Source organism: Micropterus salmoides, unplaced genomic scaffold, assembly GCF_014851395.1.
Source record: "Micropterus salmoides isolate LMB-PRFRI ecotype aquatic unplaced genomic scaffold, ASM1485139v1 Ms_hic_scaffold_14, whole genome shotgun sequence".
Taxonomy (NCBI): domain Eukaryota; kingdom Metazoa; phylum Chordata; class Actinopteri; order Centrarchiformes; family Centrarchidae; genus Micropterus; species Micropterus salmoides.
In genome coordinates this window covers 5,946,985-5,968,959 of record NW_024040485.1, presented here as the reverse complement: position 1 = coordinate 5,968,959, position 21,975 = coordinate 5,946,985, and the positions used below count along the sequence as shown (strand labels likewise).

The 21,975-nt window shown below is 39.6% G+C and overlaps 1 protein-coding gene across 2 annotated transcripts in view; it reads left to right on the top strand.

The window, feature by feature from the left end:
- The window catches only part of LOC119901717 (contactin-associated protein-like 4), a 138,648-nt gene that overhangs the window by 91,639 nt on the left and 25,034 nt on the right, over nt 1–21,975 (top strand). For both annotated transcript variants that reach the window (XM_038717324.1, XM_038717325.1), the window contains exons 11-17: nt 232–338; nt 1,858–1,977; nt 3,112–3,312; nt 7,973–8,135; nt 9,452–9,579; nt 10,135–10,305; nt 14,439–14,657. In XM_038717324.1, coding sequence (XP_038573252.1) covers nt 232–338; nt 1,858–1,977; nt 3,112–3,312; nt 7,973–8,135; nt 9,452–9,579; nt 10,135–10,305; nt 14,439–14,657 — 1,109 coding nt within the window. The remainder of the gene's footprint in view (nt 1–231; nt 339–1,857; nt 1,978–3,111; nt 3,313–7,972; nt 8,136–9,451; nt 9,580–10,134; nt 10,306–14,438; nt 14,658–21,975) is intronic.

Genomic DNA, 21,975 nt, shown 5'->3' with positions numbered 1-21,975 from the left:
CTGAACAAAACACTGGAAGTGAATCAGCTAAAATATAAATGATTTCATGTAAAATGTGTACTCTTCCTGACATTAAAGGAGAATTGTTTCCAGAAGTTTAAGATGCCATAATAAGCAAATAAATCAGCCTTGTTAATCTTAAATTAACTCTTAGCTAATTAACTCTCTCTCTCTCTCTCTGTCTCTCTCTCTCTCTCTCTCTCTCTCTCTCTCTCTCTCTCTCTCTCGTAGGTGCTCTCCCAGTCGTTGTGAACATGGCGGCCACTGCAGTCAGTCCTGGACCGTCTTCCACTGTAACTGCTCTGACAGCGGCTACAGCGGAGCGACCTGCCACAGCAGTAAGTCACCTGTCAGCCAAATCTCAGCAAACCAAATGAAGAAAGACAGGGACATATAGACAGGTAGAGAGGTGAGATGGGGCTTATGTAATAAAATTCAGAAATGAGGCAGTGTGACTGAACAGAATAATAAGGATTTTTTTCTCCTCATGTGTAATTTCAACTCAGAGGCAGAGCAAACACAGGAAGACGGAATTAAATGAAACATCATGTGGCAAAAACCCATTAAACAAAGATAATAAAATCAGGTTTATTTGTATGGCACATTTTAAATGGCAATCAAAGTGCTTCATACAATATGCAATAAAAAAACATTAAACAGTAATCACAGAAAACATTCTAATGGTTATCACTGACCATGCCTCCTATTTGTTTGACTGAATGACGGGCATATAATTAGCAAAACCAACAGGTGAGCCAAACTTATTCTGGAAGAAAAAACAAAGGCAAACTGAAATATTATTACCAGAACTGCCTATGGTAAACAGACCAACTTTCCAGCTCAAATTGGACCTTTGGTTCTTACCGTAGCTGTGCATGTACTTTTTCCTGTGCAATGAGGGAATACTGCCAAAATTTTACCTTCAACTACATTAATTTGGGTAAATAGGTTACTGTCTTTTCTTTTTTTTAATACAATCTTCTGACCACATATGTTTTTTGCTTTATTGGATCATGTTTAAGAGATTTTTCCCCGATCTCGGCAATTACTTTGGTTGGTGCCACATTGATATAACAAATACAAATGGAGATACTGAAATACCTAAATTGGAATCAACCTTTAAGTAGACGACCCCATGTGAGCTCTGTTTGATATCTGCACATCCTTTCTTTCAAATTAAGGTTACAGTATTATAAAATCTGCTTGAATGTGAGTGATATGATGGAAATTAATGATACTGTAGCTGTGACTAAAGTGCCAAATGCCCAATAAATAAATGACAATGAAGATTTACCGGTTTGGATGCCGAACCCCTCGAGTCAAGCCCTTGAGACCAAAGGAGGAAAGTTTACCACGCAGTTCACTCCTGGTATCATTTTTATTGCTGATGTTTCTGTGAAAACCTTTTTCTAACCACACTGAGGGAATGTGATAAATGAAAGGCCCCTGGCTGTGGAGAAGAAGCGAGATAAACAGGTGAGCAGATTGTGGGAACCTTTAGATATGGATTTGACTCGAAGGACTCAATTCTTTGACTGCAGAGGATGCACTGGTGTGTGTGTGGGGGGGGGACAGAGAGGAGGGAGGAAGACTTATGGAGATAGAGAGGAAGAGGCAGGGCTGATAAAGGTCTAAAGTTTTATTTATTGAAACTTTGTACTCCCATCAGTCATACTATCCTCTCCAGCTGGAGTAATCTGTACTTTATGGGGCTCGGTGGTGATACATACGTATGAAGCAGCACCCATAATCCTCCACAGTGTGTATCTTCTTCCCCTCACAACTCCTCTGTGTGTGTCTAAAGTGCTGATGTTGATGTGATTCATGCTGGAGCTGATCTCATTCATTTCCTCCCAGCTGTGTACGAACAGTCGTGCGAGGCGTACAAACACAACGGCAACACGTCGGGACATTTTTATATCGACGTGGACGGCAGCGGACCAATCAAACCGCAGCTGGTCTACTGCAACATGACAGGTGAGACACACACACACACACACCAACTCCCCTCATCCTCGTATCACTAAACTTTTTACATAATTCTAACTGATGATGCTCCTCTCATCACGCTCTGACCCACATTATCATCCATCCCTTCTTTTTCTTCAATGTTGTGTCATTTGTTTAATCACATAGATAATAAATAATGATGGCACGCTTCCTCTTTTTCTGTCTCACTGCTTCATATACTTTGCATATGTGTATTAATCTTCATTGTTTTAAAGTTCATGCCCACACATTTCCTTTGGCATTTGCACTCAGGAGCCAAATATCACCTCCTTCTCTGAAGACCAAGTTAGTATTTATAAGTAGGCCAATAGTGACACAATTAAATGGCCACACAGTTTATTAGGTTATTTTTCAGATTATTCATCCGAACTCACGCAGTTAGAAGCAGTTTTTCCCAGATCAGTAGCTACTGAAGCATCGACCAATCACTGGAGCTGGTTGAAGGAATCGTTCTGTATTTTGGAGAACACTGTAGGGTTTTTCACTCTCTTGCTAAGAGTTAGATGATAAGATAAATACATGTTCTCTAAATATGGAGCTAGAACCAGGAAGTTAAAGCTCATTTGTTAACATAATATATCTAATTTGATTTATCCATACCAAAAACTGAAAAGTAAAAGCTACAAAGAATGGTTATACATTTCAGTTTGTGTACAGTGTGCTAATTAGTGAGCCTTAAAAGTGCTAGAAGGTGTATTTTGGGGCTAGCTGCTTCCCTTTGCTTCCAGTCCTTGTGCTAAGCTAAGCTAACCGGCTGTAACTTCATATTTAATGTACAGATATATATGTGGTATCAATCTTCTCCCCTAACTCTTGGTAAGAAAAATAATATGCCTATTTCCCAAAATGGCAAATTATTCCTTTAAGTCTGAGTGAGAAGTTGAGATATAAGATGGTCATTTTCTAGTAAGGACTCTGTAAATGTAGACTACCGCTCTATGCATTAAAGGGGTAATGGCTGTTCTTGCTAAGGCAAGTGTATGATACAACATACTGTTTATGACAAAAGAGAAAGTATGAATTAGCAAATGCAAATGAATCAGTAGAAGCAACTAATCAGCATCATCAGTAATGAATATTAATGTATCTATCCCCCACCAGAGGAGAACACATGGATGGTGATCCAGAAAAACAACACAGAGCTCACAAGAGTCCAACTGTCCCCAGGAGGACACCAGCATTTAGTCCACTTTGACTACTCTTCTGAAGAGGAGCAGCTATTGGCCGCCATCAGCCAATCAGAGCACTGCGAACAGGAACTGTCCTACCAGTGTAAGAAGTCCCGCCTCCTCAACACTCCAGGTAAGGGACTCCCAAAAAACTGCAGCGTTGTGAATGCCCCCCTGAGTCGCGTCACATGTTAGCACAGGTTGGAAGACATTAATTAAAGTGACCCAAACGGTCAAAAAGGTACAGTAAATATTAGTCACTGCCGGCTGGTAACTGTAGTTGTTTTTATTAGGTTTATAACGTTTTCTTCTCAATTTCTTTTAAATGGTTGAATGATATTAAAGTGGTTAACATGTTTGCAGACGTTGCGTGCTTGCCACCTTGATTTGCCTGCAAGGGTTTAAGGTTTGTGTTTCAGCTCTGGCTAGGAGCAATGGTTTCAAATGTGTTGGGTGTCGTTGAGAAAGTTGGATATGAATGAAGCCTGAGTCAAAACAATGAATGAAGCCCAGCTGTGTTCCAAACATCGGCTAAATACTGGCTAACAGCACAGTTTTTCACTTTGCTAGCATTGTCTCTCACATTACAATAAAATGGGCCGTAATATGATATGAAATTTAGCCATAGCTCATAGGAGGTTGTGATTGTTAGTAAAGGGGCTAACATATGGTGTGATTAACTGATTTATACAGGCCTTGGTTTGCTGAAGCACCCCTAAATTTCATCTAAGCACCCCTAAAAAATAAAACAATAATTTATTAGTTTTTTCTGAAAATTATTTTTTTGTCCTCTAATGTTAGATTTTGGAGAAGAAAGAGAAGGGACAACTAATTAGCCTGCAGTTTAATATGGCTTTTCTTACATTAAACGGGTTTTATGTCCCTAAATACTGACATTTTTTAGTTTCTAATGTTTTACTTAATGATCCGCGACCACGGTGGTGGACCGGTCAGCTGCAGTGGAATGCTGTTTAGGCACAAGAGGCAGCTGAATGCGCTAAATTAACCGACTGCTTCCTTGGTGGAAGTTGCTGTGGCAGGTGCAGATGAAGCAGGACCCAGCAGCAGAAGAAATATGTACGCAATGAATAATGCATTTATTATATACTGAAATTAAATATAATATATATATATGTGTATATATATATATGTGTATATATATATGTGTATATATATATATGTGTATATATATATATATATATATATATATATATATATATATATAATAAACAACAGTTTGCAATGTGTTATCACTGAAAGACAACATCCTTCTATAAGCGAGGAATCTTTGTGTGTCTGTATATATTAGCTGTTAAGGTCAGTGGAGGTGATACAGAGAGACATGGTGATGATGATCCCAGTCATGGTGATGAGGAAAAATAAAATTAGAAATGGATTATTGTTAGTCATATTTATTACTGATGTTCTTTTCATGCATATATAGCTGTAAAATCAGCAGAGGCAGAGCCCAGCACAGGGGAAGCTGAGCCAGATATAGGCCTCCTCAAAGCTGAAGATGAGGGATTTGATTTTTATGCAAACACAGTTTAAATGGCAGATGGTGGTGCTGCAAATTCAGACATGGGAACGAATCAAAAGCATCAGAACAGCATCAAACTTTACTGAACTGCTGTGGCTGGACCGGGCAAAGAAAGGCACTGTGCACATGAAAAACGCTAAGCAACAACATTAATATTATTCAACATATAGCCGAGCTTTTTACAGAAAATATTCAGATGTAACCCCCGATGTTATCATGAACATTTTCCCCAGTAACTGTAACATATTAGTTACAGTTCATTTGTAATTAAATTATGTAACTAAATTACTTGTATATAGTTACTTCCCAACACTGCTTACTGGAATATAATATTCATAACAGGCCTAAACTAGTCGTAAACTATACAGTATATGAGAATGTATTGAATATGCTGTGATTATGTAAGTAATATAGTAACATTATACTAACAGCTGACTTGAATAACATCAGGTCCAGTGCAGCTGACCTGCCTCCCAGTCGCACATTCATGCCAAGGATGGTGCGTTCAGTAACTCAGTACTCTGTCATTTACACCGTAGACGCTGGGGAAATGTCCCCACCACTTTTTAAAATGGCTGATTTTGGCCACATTTTGTTAGCATTTGTTAAAAACGTTCTGAAAAACAGCTTGCACCAAGAAATGGTAACTGACAAATGAAAATGCTTTGAGAAAAGGTTTATTTGCACAATAAGAAAACATGCAATGCAGTATAGCTTTCCTTCATATAAAAACAAGACATTCCCATCGTAAATTGGAGCAGAAAATGTCTCCAGAATGCAGTAAATTATTTAATGCTAAAATCTTCTGGTTGAGGACCCCCAGACCCCCCTCACATATATTTCTGCATCAAATATTTAATCTAAATAGTGCTAAAAATGTTCTTGTCTTGTTCTCGTGCATCGTCACGTCTCATGACACAAATGTATCATCACCCCCCTGATCTGAGCCCTTATGTCTCCACCACTTTTCAACAAAAAGTGACGTACTTTACTGACCCGCTCCGCTCTAGTAGGCCTACTTATACTCTCCACCAATTAGTGAACACTTTTGTAAGGCATTGTAAGCTTGCTACATTCTCATTAGGGGCTGAGCACCCCGAAAGGTCTGATCCTAGAATCGCCCCTGCAGGGAACCCTGATGAGTTTCTGGTTTCACACTGTGTTGTTACTCATATTTTAACAAATTTTGTCATTGACTCTGTCTCAACAACTTGAATCATGTACTCTACTGGAGCCAAATTTGATTTTATTCCATTCTGTGTTTGTGATTTTACTTAATCTAATCTGTGTCCTTTAACTCTTATTTAATCTTAACTTGGAGAGAGTATTCAAGCATTTTATTTACTCAATTTCCCTCAATACCCCTCAAGTGCACATTTAAATAAGAGAAGGCAGAAACAATACTTGTACCTAATTGACTTGCTGGGTTAAATCAAAGTTAATGAAAGCTTGGTTAATCAGGCTCTCTTCAGCTCGGACTCTGCACATTATTTTCTTCTCTTTCACAAATGACTGAATCAAATGAAATTGATTGTTAGGGTTTAGTTTAGTACCTGCTATTGACTCAGAGTGAGTATTAAAAAGGAGGGAGAATCACTTTGATCACTAAGTTCCATTGAATTTGTCTTGGTAGCAGTTACTGCAACAGCTTACACTTTCATTCAAATCCATGTACAAGTAAAAGAGAGCATCATTCAGTGTAGTCGCTGTTTGGTACATCAGGGACATATGTACATTTGATCACACACAGTTTTAGCCATGCAAGCAGTATGGCTCTAGGTTTGTCGGTCGGTCCACCCCTTTGATCCAGTCTGAAATAACTCAACTATCTGAGGGATTGCCATGACATTTTGTATTTTGATAACTTTGGAGATCCACTGACTTTTCCTCTAGCGCCATCGTCAGGTCAAAATACTGTTGTTGTCTATTACTTTGGTTATACTATGCTAATTCAGTTCAATTCAAATTAGCTTTATTGGCATGAATGTGTAACAACAATATTGCCAAAGCATCATACATACAACATAAGAACAATCAACCCCATACATTTCATTAAACAAGTAATTAAAGCGTGTTTGTGTTAGAAAAATTAAACTATATAAAAAATAAAATAAAATTAATAAATAAAAAGTAAGCGTGTGTGTGCTAATGATTACTCCCATAATCATTATCAAATGTTGGAATGCTAACATACTTATCTAAGATAGTGAACCTGGTAAACACCAGCAGGTTGGCATGCTAAAGTTAGCATTTAGCTCAAAGCACCGCTGTAACTATGAATAGTTCTGAAACAGTGAAATTATTTATTAGTCAGTGGACAGAAAAAAGTAATCGACCACAATTTAGATAACTCAATAACCGGTCATTTATAAAGCATTCTTTTGCTTGCCAGTTGTCCAGTTGACATCCTTACAACTAGTGAGGACACATCTTTCTCTCTCCTGTGGAGCTACATAGACTATAAAAGAGGGAAGCAACTTTTTGAGGTGGCAGGTAATAATATGATGGATGAAAATAGTCAAAGTGGTAGAAAAGGAAGAATGGGTAGAGAAATACAAGTTCCATTATTAACTCCCTGCTGCTCTCTGGGAAAGAAAGAAGTGCTGACTCAACAGAGACCTTTCCAATCACCTTCTCTCACTCCTCTCCACCTACACAATCTCATAGTGCAAAATACATTTTTCACTGTATACTAGCATTGCCCTCCATCCAAAACAATATATTCAGTGTTGGGGGCAGGGGCTGGCAAACATCCCTGCACTTAAAACACTGGATTCATCTTGAGAGGCTAAGAGATACAGCACTCTGCTATTTTCACACATGGCATCCCTCAGACAGATTTTCACTGCTTTGGTTTTCCTTTTTATGACCTGATATAGTTTTAAATTAAGTATGTGCACAAATTCTATTTATTACCAGAGAGATTACAGAAACATTCAGTAAAATTACTTCAAAGGATGCTGGTACCACTAACAATTGATCAAGTCGTTCTCCCAGCTTCGTTCTTGAGGCTTAAATCTGTGAGAAAAAAAAGTTGTTTGAAAATTGGGAAGCTTTTATGGCTGATAAAACAGTGAATTTTGATCATCCATAAGTAGTCCAGCTGAGGTTTACTAACTTTAACTTAGCTAACCTTTCAGTTCAGCTAACCTAACCGTTCAGTGTTCTTGTTAAAGGTTGAAGTAGACTGAATAAGAACGTTGTTGGACATCTTTAGAGACGTTAAGGGTTTGTTTGCTCGTGCGTGTTTCAGATGGCTCGCCGTTGAGCTGGTGGCTCGGTGGTCCCGGTCCTGGTCGTGTCCAGACTTACTGGGGCGGCGCTCAGCCAGGCAGCCAGCAGTGTGCCTGCGGCCTGCAGGGCGACTGTGTGGACCCACAACACTACTGCAACTGTGACGCCGACCGCGTCGAGTGGTACTGAGCTTTATATATATACAGACATGATTATTTTTACTGCATAAACACAAATGTGTGCCAATTAACTCTTGTTTATGTTTTTATTTGGATTGACACGTCACTGAAACCAGTCAAGTTTGATACACTGTGTGAAAACGTCCTTTACATTATAATGCAATCCAATATTTGCAACAGCTTTGCAGTGGAGTTTATCTTTGTGAAACTTACGTTAAAAGTAGGTTAAAAATGCAACACATATTAACAGAATTGTAAGAATAACCACAAGAATGAAAAATAATACTACACTACTGAAAGGACATGAAGTTGCTGCCTCTTAAGCACAAGCTCTGAGGGAAAACTAGTTCAACCTTTTTTTTTTAATATGTGTTATATTGTGACCAATGCTGTCAAGTCTTCTTCACACCTCAGTTCCTTCTTTCTATAATCTTTCGACCCAAACTGTCAAACTTTCAGTTACATTTTTTACAGACCATTCATCAGATCCTCAGAGGGCTGTGAGAATACGCAACTCGCTTCCAATCCTGGAAAATTCTCACCTGACAACAAGATTGACGTGTAGATTATCAGAAGTGCATAAAGCTGAACATGGGTGTAAATGGGCAGCGCTGCTCACCCAGCTGTCTGTCTGGACTGCTCTTCTGAAAAATAGTTGTCACAAATATTGGCGATGTTTAACACTCTTGTCTCAGGGTCATACGATCTGGCTCACTATTAAAATGTCTTCCTGGAAAATTTGTCGAAGACACTGCACATGTCCTAGTTCAGCAGTGCAATTTGCTGCTATGTTTCTGCAAGCAAATAAGCATAATTAAAGTGTATTTTTCCTTAGATGATTTCTACTACTACTTCATCTCATTGTCCTCCTTCTTTAACTCCCTCTTCTCCTTCCACTGCTTTTGTTTCTTGGTTCCTTTTCTTTCCTTTTCTTCTTTTTCATGTCTTCTTCTCCTTCTTCTGTTACTTCTTTCCTGTACTTGTCCTATTCCTTATCCTTTCATTTTCTCTTTCCTCTCCCTTTCTCCTTCTTTATTGCTTCCCTTTGTCTCATATTCTTATAATCTCTTCCTCTTTTTCCTCCTCTCTTCCATTTTCCCTTTTCATGTTTTTGTCTTTTTGTGCAACCCTCTTCCGCTTGCTTCTTCATCTCATCCCCTCTTTTGCTTCCTTCTCATTCACTTTCACCCCTTATGTTTTTTATCTCTTCCCCTCTTTCTTCTCCTCCTTCTTTTCTCCTCCTTATTGTTCTTTTCCTTTTTTCTCCTCCATTTCTATCTTCTGCCTCCCCTTCCCCCCCCCCCCCCATCCTCCTCCAGGGCTGAAGACTCCGGCCTGCTCATCCACAAGGAGAGCCTCCCTGTCCGGTCTCTGGTGCTGGGTGACCTCCAGAGGCCGGGGTCAGAGGCCGCCTACAGGGTGGGACCCCTCCGTTGTCATGGAGACAGTAAGTCCAGCTCTGTCCAACTGATGGAAGGATTCAAACTAACAAACAAAAAAAGGTTTCTGAACCGGATAAATCCACATTTAGCCACCGTTTTTCAATTAAGCAGCAAATTAATTCATTAATCATCATTAATTCCTCTCAGGCCTATTGTTGGTATGGAAATACAGGATTAGGTGTTTAATATTTTATTGCACCTGCCTTTTTTGTAATAAATGAATTCTTCTGGGCAACTCAACATCTAAAAGATAATTATCATTAGCGGAACTATTTCCTTTTAAGTTTTCACACTCTGACACTTTCTTCTCATTAAATGCATTACAAGGTAAATCAAAGTAGCACGCTGTTTTTCCTTCATTCAATTATTCGTAATTACAGACGCTCCATATCTACCCAAGTAGATGGATAAATCCATGTTTGGCATGATTAATCAAACAAGACCACATAACAGAAATCATACCCTTGTGTAAGCTCATTTAATGAACGTGTTGCCTCATTTGGTTGCTACGTGATTTCCATTTAAAGATCTTGACTGCGAGTTTGCATTGTGTTTTTCAGAGAACTTCTGGAACGCTGCGTTTTTCGACAAGGAGACGTCGTACCTTCACTTTCCCACCTTCCACGGAGAGCTGAGTGCTGATATCTCCTTCCTGTTTAAAACCACGGCCTCGTCTGGTGTGTTCCTGGAAAACCTGGGCATCAAAGACTTCATACGGATCGAACTGAGCTGTAAGTAGGAGCTGAAGGGTGAACATTTAATCCGGATTAGAATGATGTGTCAGTGAAACCTGAGAAGTCAAAGTCTTAATCTGGATCTGTGCAAAACCCCCAGGTTTTACACAGGACATAATCTGTATCAAACTATCCTGGAGGAAAAATATTGTTTATTTTAGGTTGAACTCAGCTGCCTTGACCTTCCTGTCCTGACACAAAGTTTAACAACTTAGTCTCATACTTTACTACATTAACAATCTAACACTTAAAGATTACACCCGTATGTGATTGTAAAACATCATTTTAAATTTGTGGGCATTAATCTGCTGCTGTAACAGCCGCCACTCTTCTGGAAATCCATAACTTCCACAAATGTTTGGAACCTGGCTGCAGGGATTTGTTCCCCTTCAGCCACAAGAGCACGAGTGAAGCTGGCCACTGATGTTGGGTGATAAGGTCTGGCTCACAGTCGGTTTTCCAGTTCATCCCAAAGGTGCTGAATGGGGCTGAGTTCAGTTCACTGAACAGCAGTAAAGCCCCTGAAAACTACAGCAAATATAAAGAGTTAACACTCAAAAACTCATCTGTTTCATCGGAGGTTTCATTTATACACAGTGCGTACGTACAAAACAGGGCTGGAAACGTGCGTACGCCACTTCCCAAGCAAAGGTTGTGATGAAACTTGATGGGAGAATGTGCGGTCCTGTAAATAAACTCTGAGGCATGCGTACGCACATAAAGAGGAGAAAAGAGAAACGGCGACTCACATGGCAGAAGGATGAAACAGTTTGAAATGAATATGCCTACTATTGTGTAAAATAAATCAAAATATTACCTCTGAATATTATAGGCTTAAAGCCTTTCTGAATAAACAAACACCCATTTGATTGACTTTCCCTGAAGTGCACAAACCCCCCCCCACAATTTAAGGTTGTTGCAGCGCACACAAAAGGATCCAGATTTAGGATAATAAACACATACGGAGATATCTGTTTCTGCAAAAGAACGCCTCAAATATGTTGAACAGTTTAATCAGGAATCATATTAATTAATAGACTGCTTGCATGCATAAACGAGGTGAACAGGAGGACAAATTACAATTATGAGCAAATACGAGTGCATAGTTTCATATAGCCTATAGTTATCAGATGTTCATTACCTTATCGAGACAAATGCTGTGCACCATTGTTTGGATGTGATGCGCTGCTTGTAAAAACACGTTACTCAGGAGGGACGCCCGTTCCTGCAGATTTATTATTATAAAGGAGAGTGGAGCTCCCCTTTCCTCCAGTGCACAAGCGTTGAGGGAAATGCATTTTTTACCCACCAAACAACATGGTTCAGCTTCACCAAAAAGAACGTCAATGTCACGCTGAGTTAAATTTTGTTTTGTAGCTTTTCTGTCAGAATTTGCCTCCTTTTCTTCCTGCAGTCAGCACGTATTAATATTAATGAGGGTGGTTTCACTGACCATTTATAGGCAACTATGGGCTTTTGAAGGGTCAGCCAGTTATAGCCAGTTTCAGCTAATTGTTTAGGTGTCCAGCCTGTCTGCTGTTTTAGTTCACTCTCAATGCTTACATAGCGGTTTCAGCAGGCAGCTGTTATGTTATAAAAACTCACCACACACTGCCTGTTACGCACCAAACAGCAGACAGGTATACGCAAAGCTAAAACAGAAATACGGCTCCATATGAATAATGTCACGAGGGACATTTGGTGGCCTGGGGGACATTTTCACTGCTGACTACACTAGCATAGCATAAAGACAGATAGCAGGGGGAAATAACTAGGCTATTGAAAACAATACAAATGTCGGTCATATCTCGAAAGAAATTAAAGCAAATGTGAAATCCTGCACTGACAAGAGAAGTTTATTTTCCTTTGCTTCAAGGATGGTTTTGTTACTGAGAAGTAGAGTAGATCAGTTATTCTTTGCTTTACTTAAGGTTTCTGTTATGTGTGTGGATATGCTTTAGAATATGACAGTAATAACCAAGAGGGTATTTTTTACTTTATGGGTACAACAACATTGTGGCTGGTAAGGTGTTATACCTCATTGGTGTGTTGCCATTAAAAATATGGCAGCAAAGCCCACAAGGGTGTTCTTTACCATATAGATATGAGATGCGTGTTTATGGGCACACATGTTATCTGGTGTTTAGTAAGTCATGTACAGATGCTTTGAATCGGTTGTTGGAGTGGTTGCTTTTTGATGCTTAAGCAGTCCATTTCACTATCTTTGGTTTGGTTTAGCTTGCAGTTTTTGTATTGTGCTGCATTTTGCATTTTTATAGGAATGGGATTTGAAGAGACACAAACATAGAATCTAATACAGGGACACTGCAGCCTCTCTCCTCTGGGAAATCAATGTCAGTGTGTTGTTCCAGCTTAGAATACTGCTGCCCTGTTGCCAGCTTCCTCATATGACTCCGTAACATTGAGGCTGAGCCTGAGAACTTTTTCTAAATGAAGTTACCTTATGATGCTGGGATGTTGTTTCATCTTGTTCTATGCTCACAGCGTGATACATCTTCTCCATCCAAAACCTGAAGGATGAGGGTTGTATTCTCCCAACTAAACTCCTTTTGTTGGACTGAACATGACAATGATTTTGTGAGGCTGAGCGCTGCTTGAAAACTTCCAGGTGTTTTAATAAGAAGTAAGAAAACCTCATTCAAAATCCCATTGACATTTGTATCAACGCTAATTACTAAAAATCCAACAAAACCTTTCTCAACAGTATTTGGCTTGCCTTACATGTCTACATAAGAATGGTAGATTTTGAAAAACGATCAATATCGGGTTTTTAAAAAATATTTATGTTTAATATTTATGAGTCAGGGGTCGCAGTTAGCTCAGACTTGTTCTATAATAACAGCAGGAGAGAGGGAACAATGTTGTAGACATTTTTAGATAGCAGAAATTACTGCTAGGAAGTTAGAAGGGAGTGTTGGTGAATTTTATGCATTAAATAGTTATGTTATGATGATGTAAGTAACCACACTGCCGGTTTCATTTTCTTATAGCAACTGCTGTAGTGCTGATTTGTCTTAGAATATGGAGAGTAAACCTCAGGAACAGTAAATGCTGAATAAAACATCACATGGAATTACTGAAGCTAGTCATGGCTTTAACTGTCTCTGAAAATTTGAAATATAGGAAGGGCTGTTTTGTACCTGGACAGTATTGTCAGAATCATTGTTATCATTATTTCCAGCAAATGCATTTCACTATACATATCAATATTAGATATCCATTTTGCACACCCCTTTTTCCACCTTAATGCACAGACTTACTGCAGTTGATAAAATGCACAGCTTCAACCAATTGTTGTGATTAATCACACATTAGTCAACTGTTCAGCCATGCTGATAACAACCAATCAAATGCAGTTCTGCTCAGTGAAAATGCAGTAAATGTGTTGCTAACCTTGGTCCAAAGAAAGCCAGGAAGGTCAAATTTGGGCAATGCCTGGTTGGAGCTGGTGGAGCAAACGTAACAGCACACACTTCCAACAGGGAGATTTCAGAAATATTTCCTTTCCGTGGAGGAGCTTTCAACACACCCAATGCATTTTTGCCGTAATTTTTGATGGGAGAGGGCCCTCAGTATATTTTAAATTGGCACCAAGACACACATTAGCAGGTCAAATTGCAAGTCATTATGATCACATTGTCCAACCTATTAACTATATTTCAAGAGGGAACTTGGTAATATCTCAATCACTTTAATACAGTGACTTTAATAAAATACCTAATGGTTATTAAAGGAACGCAGTGTATTTCTGTGAAGAATGTATTTAATACCTGTCTACAAATGAATTATCCCTCAGGGTGATAATGAAGTTGAAGAAAAGGCAAGTGATCAAAAGGCTCATGCAACGGATGTATCACTCAAAATTAGCTTGAAACAGTGTGTCAATCTGAATCTAACTTTTCTTCTGGAAATAAAACATGTTGTTTAATTAAGTAATTTTAATTATGTTAAAAACGGTAGTCTACTGGCCTGATTATTTACTTATTCAATCCTGACATATTTCTGTTCTGTTCTAATCTCTCCTTTGTTGTTTTTCCCCTTTGTTGCCGTGCTTTCCATGAATCATACCTTTACCTTTGACCCCCTCTCATCTGTCTCCCTCCCGTCAGCTTCCACTCAGGTGCTTTTCTCCTTTGACGTGGGTAACGGGCCGCTGGAGGTTCGTGTGGAGTCGAGCGCGCCGCTGAACGACAACCGGTGGCATCGAGTCCGAGCTGAGCGGAACGTCAAGGAGGCGTCGCTCCGATTGGATGAACTTCCTGCCGCCACACAGGAGGCTCCTGCTGACGGACACTTCCACCTGCAGCTCAACAGCCAGCTGTTCATAGGTAAGGATGAGATACATATGGACAGTGAACAGTTCCCTCATTAGTAGCGGTACAGAAGACTTCCATCCTTTAGCAAATGTCTCCGTATTTCTCCAACACAGACAGGCATTTATTTGGTGTACATCTTCTTTGTTCTCCAGTTCTCCAGTTTATTGTGTTAAGTGTTTTTCTGTCTGTTGGTAACTCTCCAGTTGTGACAGATGTTCGTCTTTCCAACTACCATTTGCCAATGTTTGGCATATGTCTTCATTATTTCCTTATTTCTGATTGATGCACCAGCAAGTCAGGCAGCAGCCCTCGTTTTGTGCATAACAATGAAGTCATGTTAAGTTGAATACCAATTAGCAGTGTGTGTCAGCTTTAATAGAGCTCTGACTCTCAACCGTTTTATTATGAGTTTTTGCAGGAAGGCAGTTGTGTGCACATCCTGTCCTATATTTAGGGCCAGGTGGAGGATAACAGATACAGCATACTTTAGACATAGTTCTTGGGTGTTTCATGAGGCAAATGGCCAAGATGACAAAGGACATATAAGCTGCCACCCTGCACTACACCATCACAACCCTTTGGTGACACTTGGTATGGTCATTTCAGGTAAAGACAATAAAAAAAAGTTTGTTTCTTCCTTGCGCAGGTGCTGCTGTTTGTCTTTGCAGAGATAAAAAGGTAGAAACTCCAACTCCTCTGCATCCTCACACATGCTAAGCTGTTACTGACAAAATGCCACCAAGTGGTACTAAATATGGAAGATGCCAATTTGACATATTTATCAATACAGGCTTTGGCACTGTACCTGCTAGGGAAGTAAAGTTTAGAAATCAGCAGCTCGTAGTACAGCATATGATCCTCCAGAGATATGTGTATCCTTAGAAAAAAACTCTCTTTTCACATATGCTAATCTGTTATCGACTAAATCCTGTTGGCTGATCAGCAGTATTGGCTATAAAAGTGTGCTGAATGTGCACATCTGTTCAGTCGGGTTTCTGCTACCTCTTCATCCAAGGCCCTCACAATGTCCCTTCCTGTCCCCACTTCAGCCACACTTTCCCTGGCTCCTTCAGCGTTACTCCTCACCTGTTCACCAGATGCCCTTTAGACTTTTCTCCTTTCAGTTCAGATCCTGCCACTCCCATCTTCCCTGCAATCACCTCATTACCCTCACCTGAGCTTCCTCGCCCATCTCCCCATCTGCATTGCATTCCCATATCAGCTCTCTTCATATACCAGTCACTTCCTTTAGTCATTTGTCTTAGTTGCTATCTTGCTTTCTGTTTTTGCACTTCTGTAACCCAAACCTGTCTACCTCCATGGCTGTCTGGCTACTTGTAGCCACCTGTAAGATATTTTGGTCATTAAACCACTGATATAATCCTGCCATCCTGACTGCGTTTGGGTTGTGCTTCTGATAGACTGGAAAGACAGATCTCCCACAGAGTACTACATACTAAAAAAGCTAAATAAATATTCTTTAAAAAAGTGCTAAACTGCTGTTGGCTAAATGTCATCAGGTGTTCAGCGCTATTGGAAATGAAAGTGCTGAGTTGATGGTTTCTGGCCACTGACCAATAATCACATTTAATAAGCATGCATCAGAGGGCAGGAGTATATATATAGAAATATATACAGTAGTATTTAGATATATATAGATATAGATATAGATATATATAGAGATATATATAGATATAGATATAGTGTAGTGTGTGATGTGATTTCTTGTACCTGTACGATATCTCATAGGCAATCAAATTAACCATCTCTAATACAAACTTCATCCATACTGCAGCCCTGTTTATCTCAACTTCATCAGTTCAATTCTATAATTCAGATTCTCTTTGACCTCTCAGTCCATCTGTAGACTTGCAGGAGAGAGAAAAAAGAGAATCCATATTTATTAGTAGGTTGTATCATTCTGCAAACATTATGTATGTCACTTCATATCAGTAAACACAGACTGTGGAGGGAAAACAAATCAACAATCATTGACGAGCTATTTTATTCGGCTGTTTATTATGCTTTTTATCTTATGCTGTTCTCAGTATCTGTACAGCACTTTGGGGCAGTGGTGACTGTATGTAAACATGCTATATAAATAAACTTTGACCTTGACCTTGACAAAGGCGGCAGCAGGGAAATCGAGGTAAATATTGATTGGCTGAATGTGTGCAGCCAATAATCTACTTTGAGCCTAAACCCGTATATGGTTGCCTCTAGATTATCAGTACAGTCACTAGATTATATACATCTAAAGGATGTGTGTTTGAAATGAGCTGGTATTTGTTCCCAGATTGATTATGTAGTGGATGATGGTTGTATAATGTTCTGACTTGACTGTCGTCTTGTTGTACGAGGAGCAGTGACTAGACGAGGACTAGCCGTTTGGGGAAAGCAAAAGATAGTTACAGATGTGATTCCTGTAACTGCTAATATGTCCCCCAGCAGCACTATGTTCTGTGATAGTGTCTTTGAGTAAGAAATTGAATATACCTGCGGAGCATCAACTAAATGTTTGAAATCTGAAAATAAGACAGTGTAACACTGAGAGCCCATGAATACAAGAAAAATTAAGAAGCACCAACAACCCTGGTTTTGCTTGAATAGACCATTTTTTAATTAAATCAGGTCTCTCATAAATATTTACATACTATCTTTAAACAACCCAAAGGTGAAAAAACATCTACAGGTCCTTTGCTTACAGTAATTAATCAGTAAAAGTAGAAGGCCACATTACATATATAAACACTTTATTGCAACTAGGAATGGGGATCACTATCCACTTCTAAAAGGACCTGGTTCCAAACTTTCTCAAAACCCGAAAATCAATAAGGTCAGAGCTTATTGGATACTGCTATAATGTAACCTTATGTCTTGAGCGTCAAATCTGGTTTCACTTGAAATGCATTGGATAAGAAAGCTAATGTTTATTTACTGATGGCACCGAAACGCGGTATCAAACAGGCAGGCCTACCTCACTCCCGTTGGGTCTGGTTTTACCAAATAACCGTCACCAAATAGTAGTAAAGTAGTAAAGACTCGGATCATTATGCAGTCTCAATAAGGGTATCAATATCAATAAAAATTAACGATCCCCATCCCTAATTGCAACGAAGTATCAAAAACTCATTATCAAAATCTCATTATACACAATTACTTTTTTCAGATATGTATTGATATTCACACACCATGCAAGGTGCCAACTGCTCATCAGAAACTAATCATTCATGGGAGCAATTTGGATTCAGTATCTTGCCTAAGGACACTTGCACATGCAGATTGGAGGAGCCTGAGATCGAAACTCAGATCTTCTGATTAGTGGGCGATCGCTCTACCTCCTGAGCCACAGCCAAGCCTAGTTAACAGTTTTGGTTATTACACACGAGAGATTTCTGGGACTCATTTGGCAGAACGTGCTGCCTTGTGCTTTTTAGCACACACATATCAGAATGAAGCAATATCTCATTGAGAATATAGTATGTATGTGCACAAATTCACAACATGGGCATAAAGCACAGTTGAGCGTTGTCGTAAAGGAGGTCAGGAGTTTGTAGGAGTGTGTGTGTCAGTGTGTTTGGGGAGGGGTCATGAGAGTCAGTGACAGTGGGGACCCGGGCCTTGTTGAGGAGACCCACTGCAATCGGAAAGAAGCTGTTTCTGTGGCGAGAGGTTTTGGTCCTGATGGACCGCAGCCTCCTGCCAGAGGGGAGTGTCTGAAATAGTTTGTGACCAGGGGGGGAGAGGTCAGCTACAATCTTTCCTGCACACCTCAGAGTGCCCCGTTTCAGAAAGCGGATTAGTGAAAATTCTGAGTTTGTTAAGCCTGAGATGAGGGTTTTCTGTTTCAGAGAGCGAGATCAGATAAACCCTAGATCAGTAACTCCTTTGTTTGTTAAGCCTGCTTTCTGAAACGGGGCCCTGGAGGTGTACAGGTTCTGAAGAGATGGAAGGGGACAACCAGTCACCTTCTCTGCAGACCGAATGATACGCTGCAGCCTGCCCATCAGCATCAGATGTACTTTGGTTTGTGCTAATTTGCAGATCTTCACATTCTAACACAGTAAACATGGTGGACATTACCTGCTTTACTTGCATGTTAGCATTGTCATTGTGTGCATGTTAGCCTGCTGATGTTAGCATTTCTCTGAAAGCACTGCTTGAGAGAAAGTACAGCCTCACAGAGCCTCAAGTGTGGCTGTGTGTTTTGTTTTCATTAGGCCCTCCTGACAAGGTAACGCTCATGTCTTTCAAACTCAACTTCCCGAGTTTGGAACACCAACTTTCTTTACACAAAATGGTAGTTTCTAAACCCAAGACCAAGTATTTGGAATTATCAGGCATGCAAACTCCTCACCTTTTCAAATTTGCCGTTTAGAAACCAGAATGGGTCACCCACGTGATTTGTGCATTTCCGAAAATATTATGGGGGGTGCCGGGGTCGTTAGTCAGTTATATCTACCGAGTCCACTCTAGCACGAGCTTTGCAAATTTACAGCTGCACATGCCTAACCAGTCGTCACTCCTAATGGCTAAACCTGACAGCCAATCAGAGGCAGAGTAGGGCAGGTCTTTTTTCAAGTCCGCTACACTGCGCAGTCTGACAGCTGAACATGTGTGGATGCTGCGGAACGTAGAGTTGATCGGTACTGTCCTGTCAGATTCAGTGATGTTGCCAGTTTTATAACTTTGCCTGCTGTTACTAACCAATAATATCAGCTAAGCTAATTTATGAAGATCAGAGGCAGCACAGTAGGCTAGGCTAAAGTCAACAGGATACAAACTTCGGTGTTTTCCACTGGGGATGGGGACATGTCCACACCACCTTTTAATATGGCTGGTTTTGTCCCCACCACTTTTTGAAAGCATTTTTTAAATGTTCTGAATAGCTTTCAACCAGTAATGTTAAATAACAAATGAAAATGCTTTGAGAAAAGTTAATTTACACTATTATTTATTATTATTTATTTATTTAACTTAAGCTAAAAAAAAAATCAAGCTTCTAATTATAAAATGACCCCAAAACGTGCAGCACCAGTCAATGACTTTAACAACTTCTTGACAGTTTTCTGTTCTCTTATATTTTTAGTTTTTCAGTTGTCACCTGCCACATGAATTTTGTGTTTCTCTTCTACATCATTAAAAACATTTCCACCATCAATTATTGCAGGAAAGGAAATTGATGCAGAAAATTTCACCAGAAGGCAGGAAATTAAGTGTTTAATGCGGAGGACCCCCACACCCCCCAACTCATATATTTCAGCATTGATTGTTTTCTATAAAGTAGTGTCTTCTTGTCTTGTTCTCGTGAGCTAAGTGTATCATCACACCCCTTTGGTATGTTGGTATCTTTCTGTTGTTGCAGTACACAATTGCAAGTTATCTATACAAATATGTAGGCTAAGCTTAAACAGCCCCCTTTGACACAGTCTCTGTGTGTTTATCTGCTTGCGTATCCTTCTCACCTTTTTTATTGACTAGTTTGCATGCCTGAATTGGTGATGGCACTAAGGTAATTTTCTCAACCTTGAAACTCCCTCCAGAGCCACAACACAATATGACTAAGCATTTTCACAGGCTGAGTAGTAAAAAATCTGAATGTGTATAATAGAATGCTATAGGAAATGTTTTCATTTCTGCATTTGGGGCTTGTGGTGTGACTGTTGGCCCTGCAGGATTACTATGCACATATCGAATATCTTACTGTATACGATTTCATTTATGAGCACACAATTCCTTCCTGTAGACAAACAGTATAAAATACTGACAAGCAAGCATTGGCTTGTTTAAATTCATAAACTGTCTTACCACATGCATTGTATATATGAGTCTTGATTTTTGTGAAGCAAACTGTTCCATTGTTTGGATTGTAAGCCGCTGTGTTGGTTTGTATAAATTCATAAATCTATTTCAATGTACACTGTATTTACAAGCCATAATCCTTCTTGCTTTATACAGCAGTGAATTCCATCGTTTTGATTAATAAGCCATGTTATTGCCTTCCATGGATTTATAATCCATAGCATTGTTCATTTTCCAATTCCTTCATTGCTGTTTGTATTGTAGGTGCTAAAAATCCATACGCAGCAATTTTAAGTGAGCACAGCAATGAACGCAGAAAATCTCTTCCTTTGTGCAGGTTTGTAATGAATTATTTTGCCCTGTTTGGATAGTTAAGCCTTTGTATATTCGTGCTGCATTGCTGTCGACCAACTGATGTGCTTAACACAGTCTCTTCCACTCTGCTGCTGTGTGTAGATGGAGCGCCCTCCTGTACGATGATTTTGAGGATTCCTTTGATGTTTGCTTCACAGATCCCTCGAAATGCAGTGGTATTGACGTCAGACCATCCTGTAGTGAGGTAGTGTAAGTCAACTAGCTAGGAATCTATACTGACGAGTTACATAGTTTATTTGAAAACCTACGGTGTCGAGGTATCTTTGGATTTTAATATCACATATACTTCAGATGACGGAAGAAATGGGATCAAATACAAACAGCTATCAACAACAGATGTTTTCTATCCTTGTACCATGGACCAGGACCGGCTTTTGGAACATTTGCAGCCAGGCCAAAAAGAAAAATTATGATGTCATGCCTGAACCAAAACATAAATGCAAGTGAACCCTCAGATTGGTAGTGTCCATGAATCCCTTTATCTTACACTGTGCGTGCTGATGGGATGTGGAGAACACTTATGCTCAGTAATGAACACTGGTTCAAAACAACATTTTCAATATTAAAATGGACTGTGGCGCAAAAAAGGTTGAGAACTCCTGCTGTGAAACAGTATAGATACATAGTTTGTTGGGGTTTTTTTGAAAACCCAATGTACAATACTTCCTTTAAGGTGTCTTTTGATTTCAACTTCAGAAATCCTTCATATATAAAGCGCTGAACGTTAACTGCTATTGTCAAGGTTAAAATGATTCACAGATTATGTTTTGTGTGCAGCATCAGAAAACCCCACTGTACACACCGTTTTGAGGATTTATTTAATCTGCATCTCACACCCCTCGCAACTCAGATCATCCCATACTGTTTTATCTGTTATTATCAGACAATATCCTGCTTTCATGTTGAGACTTAAATTATTCTCCAAGCTGAGGCTGTACTGTTGGATATGTGGTCGAATCTCACGCAGCTCCTGAGTTCTGGATCTGCTCTGTCCACTCGTTGCTTTCCAAGCTCGATGTTGAGGCTTGCTTGTGCATCTCCTTTGATGTTTACTTTGATTTCCATTTCACTAATTGTTTTCCACCCTCATCTGTTCTCATTCACTCAAGGACACACCATGGAGATCTGATGTTGAGACACTAGAGGTTGTACT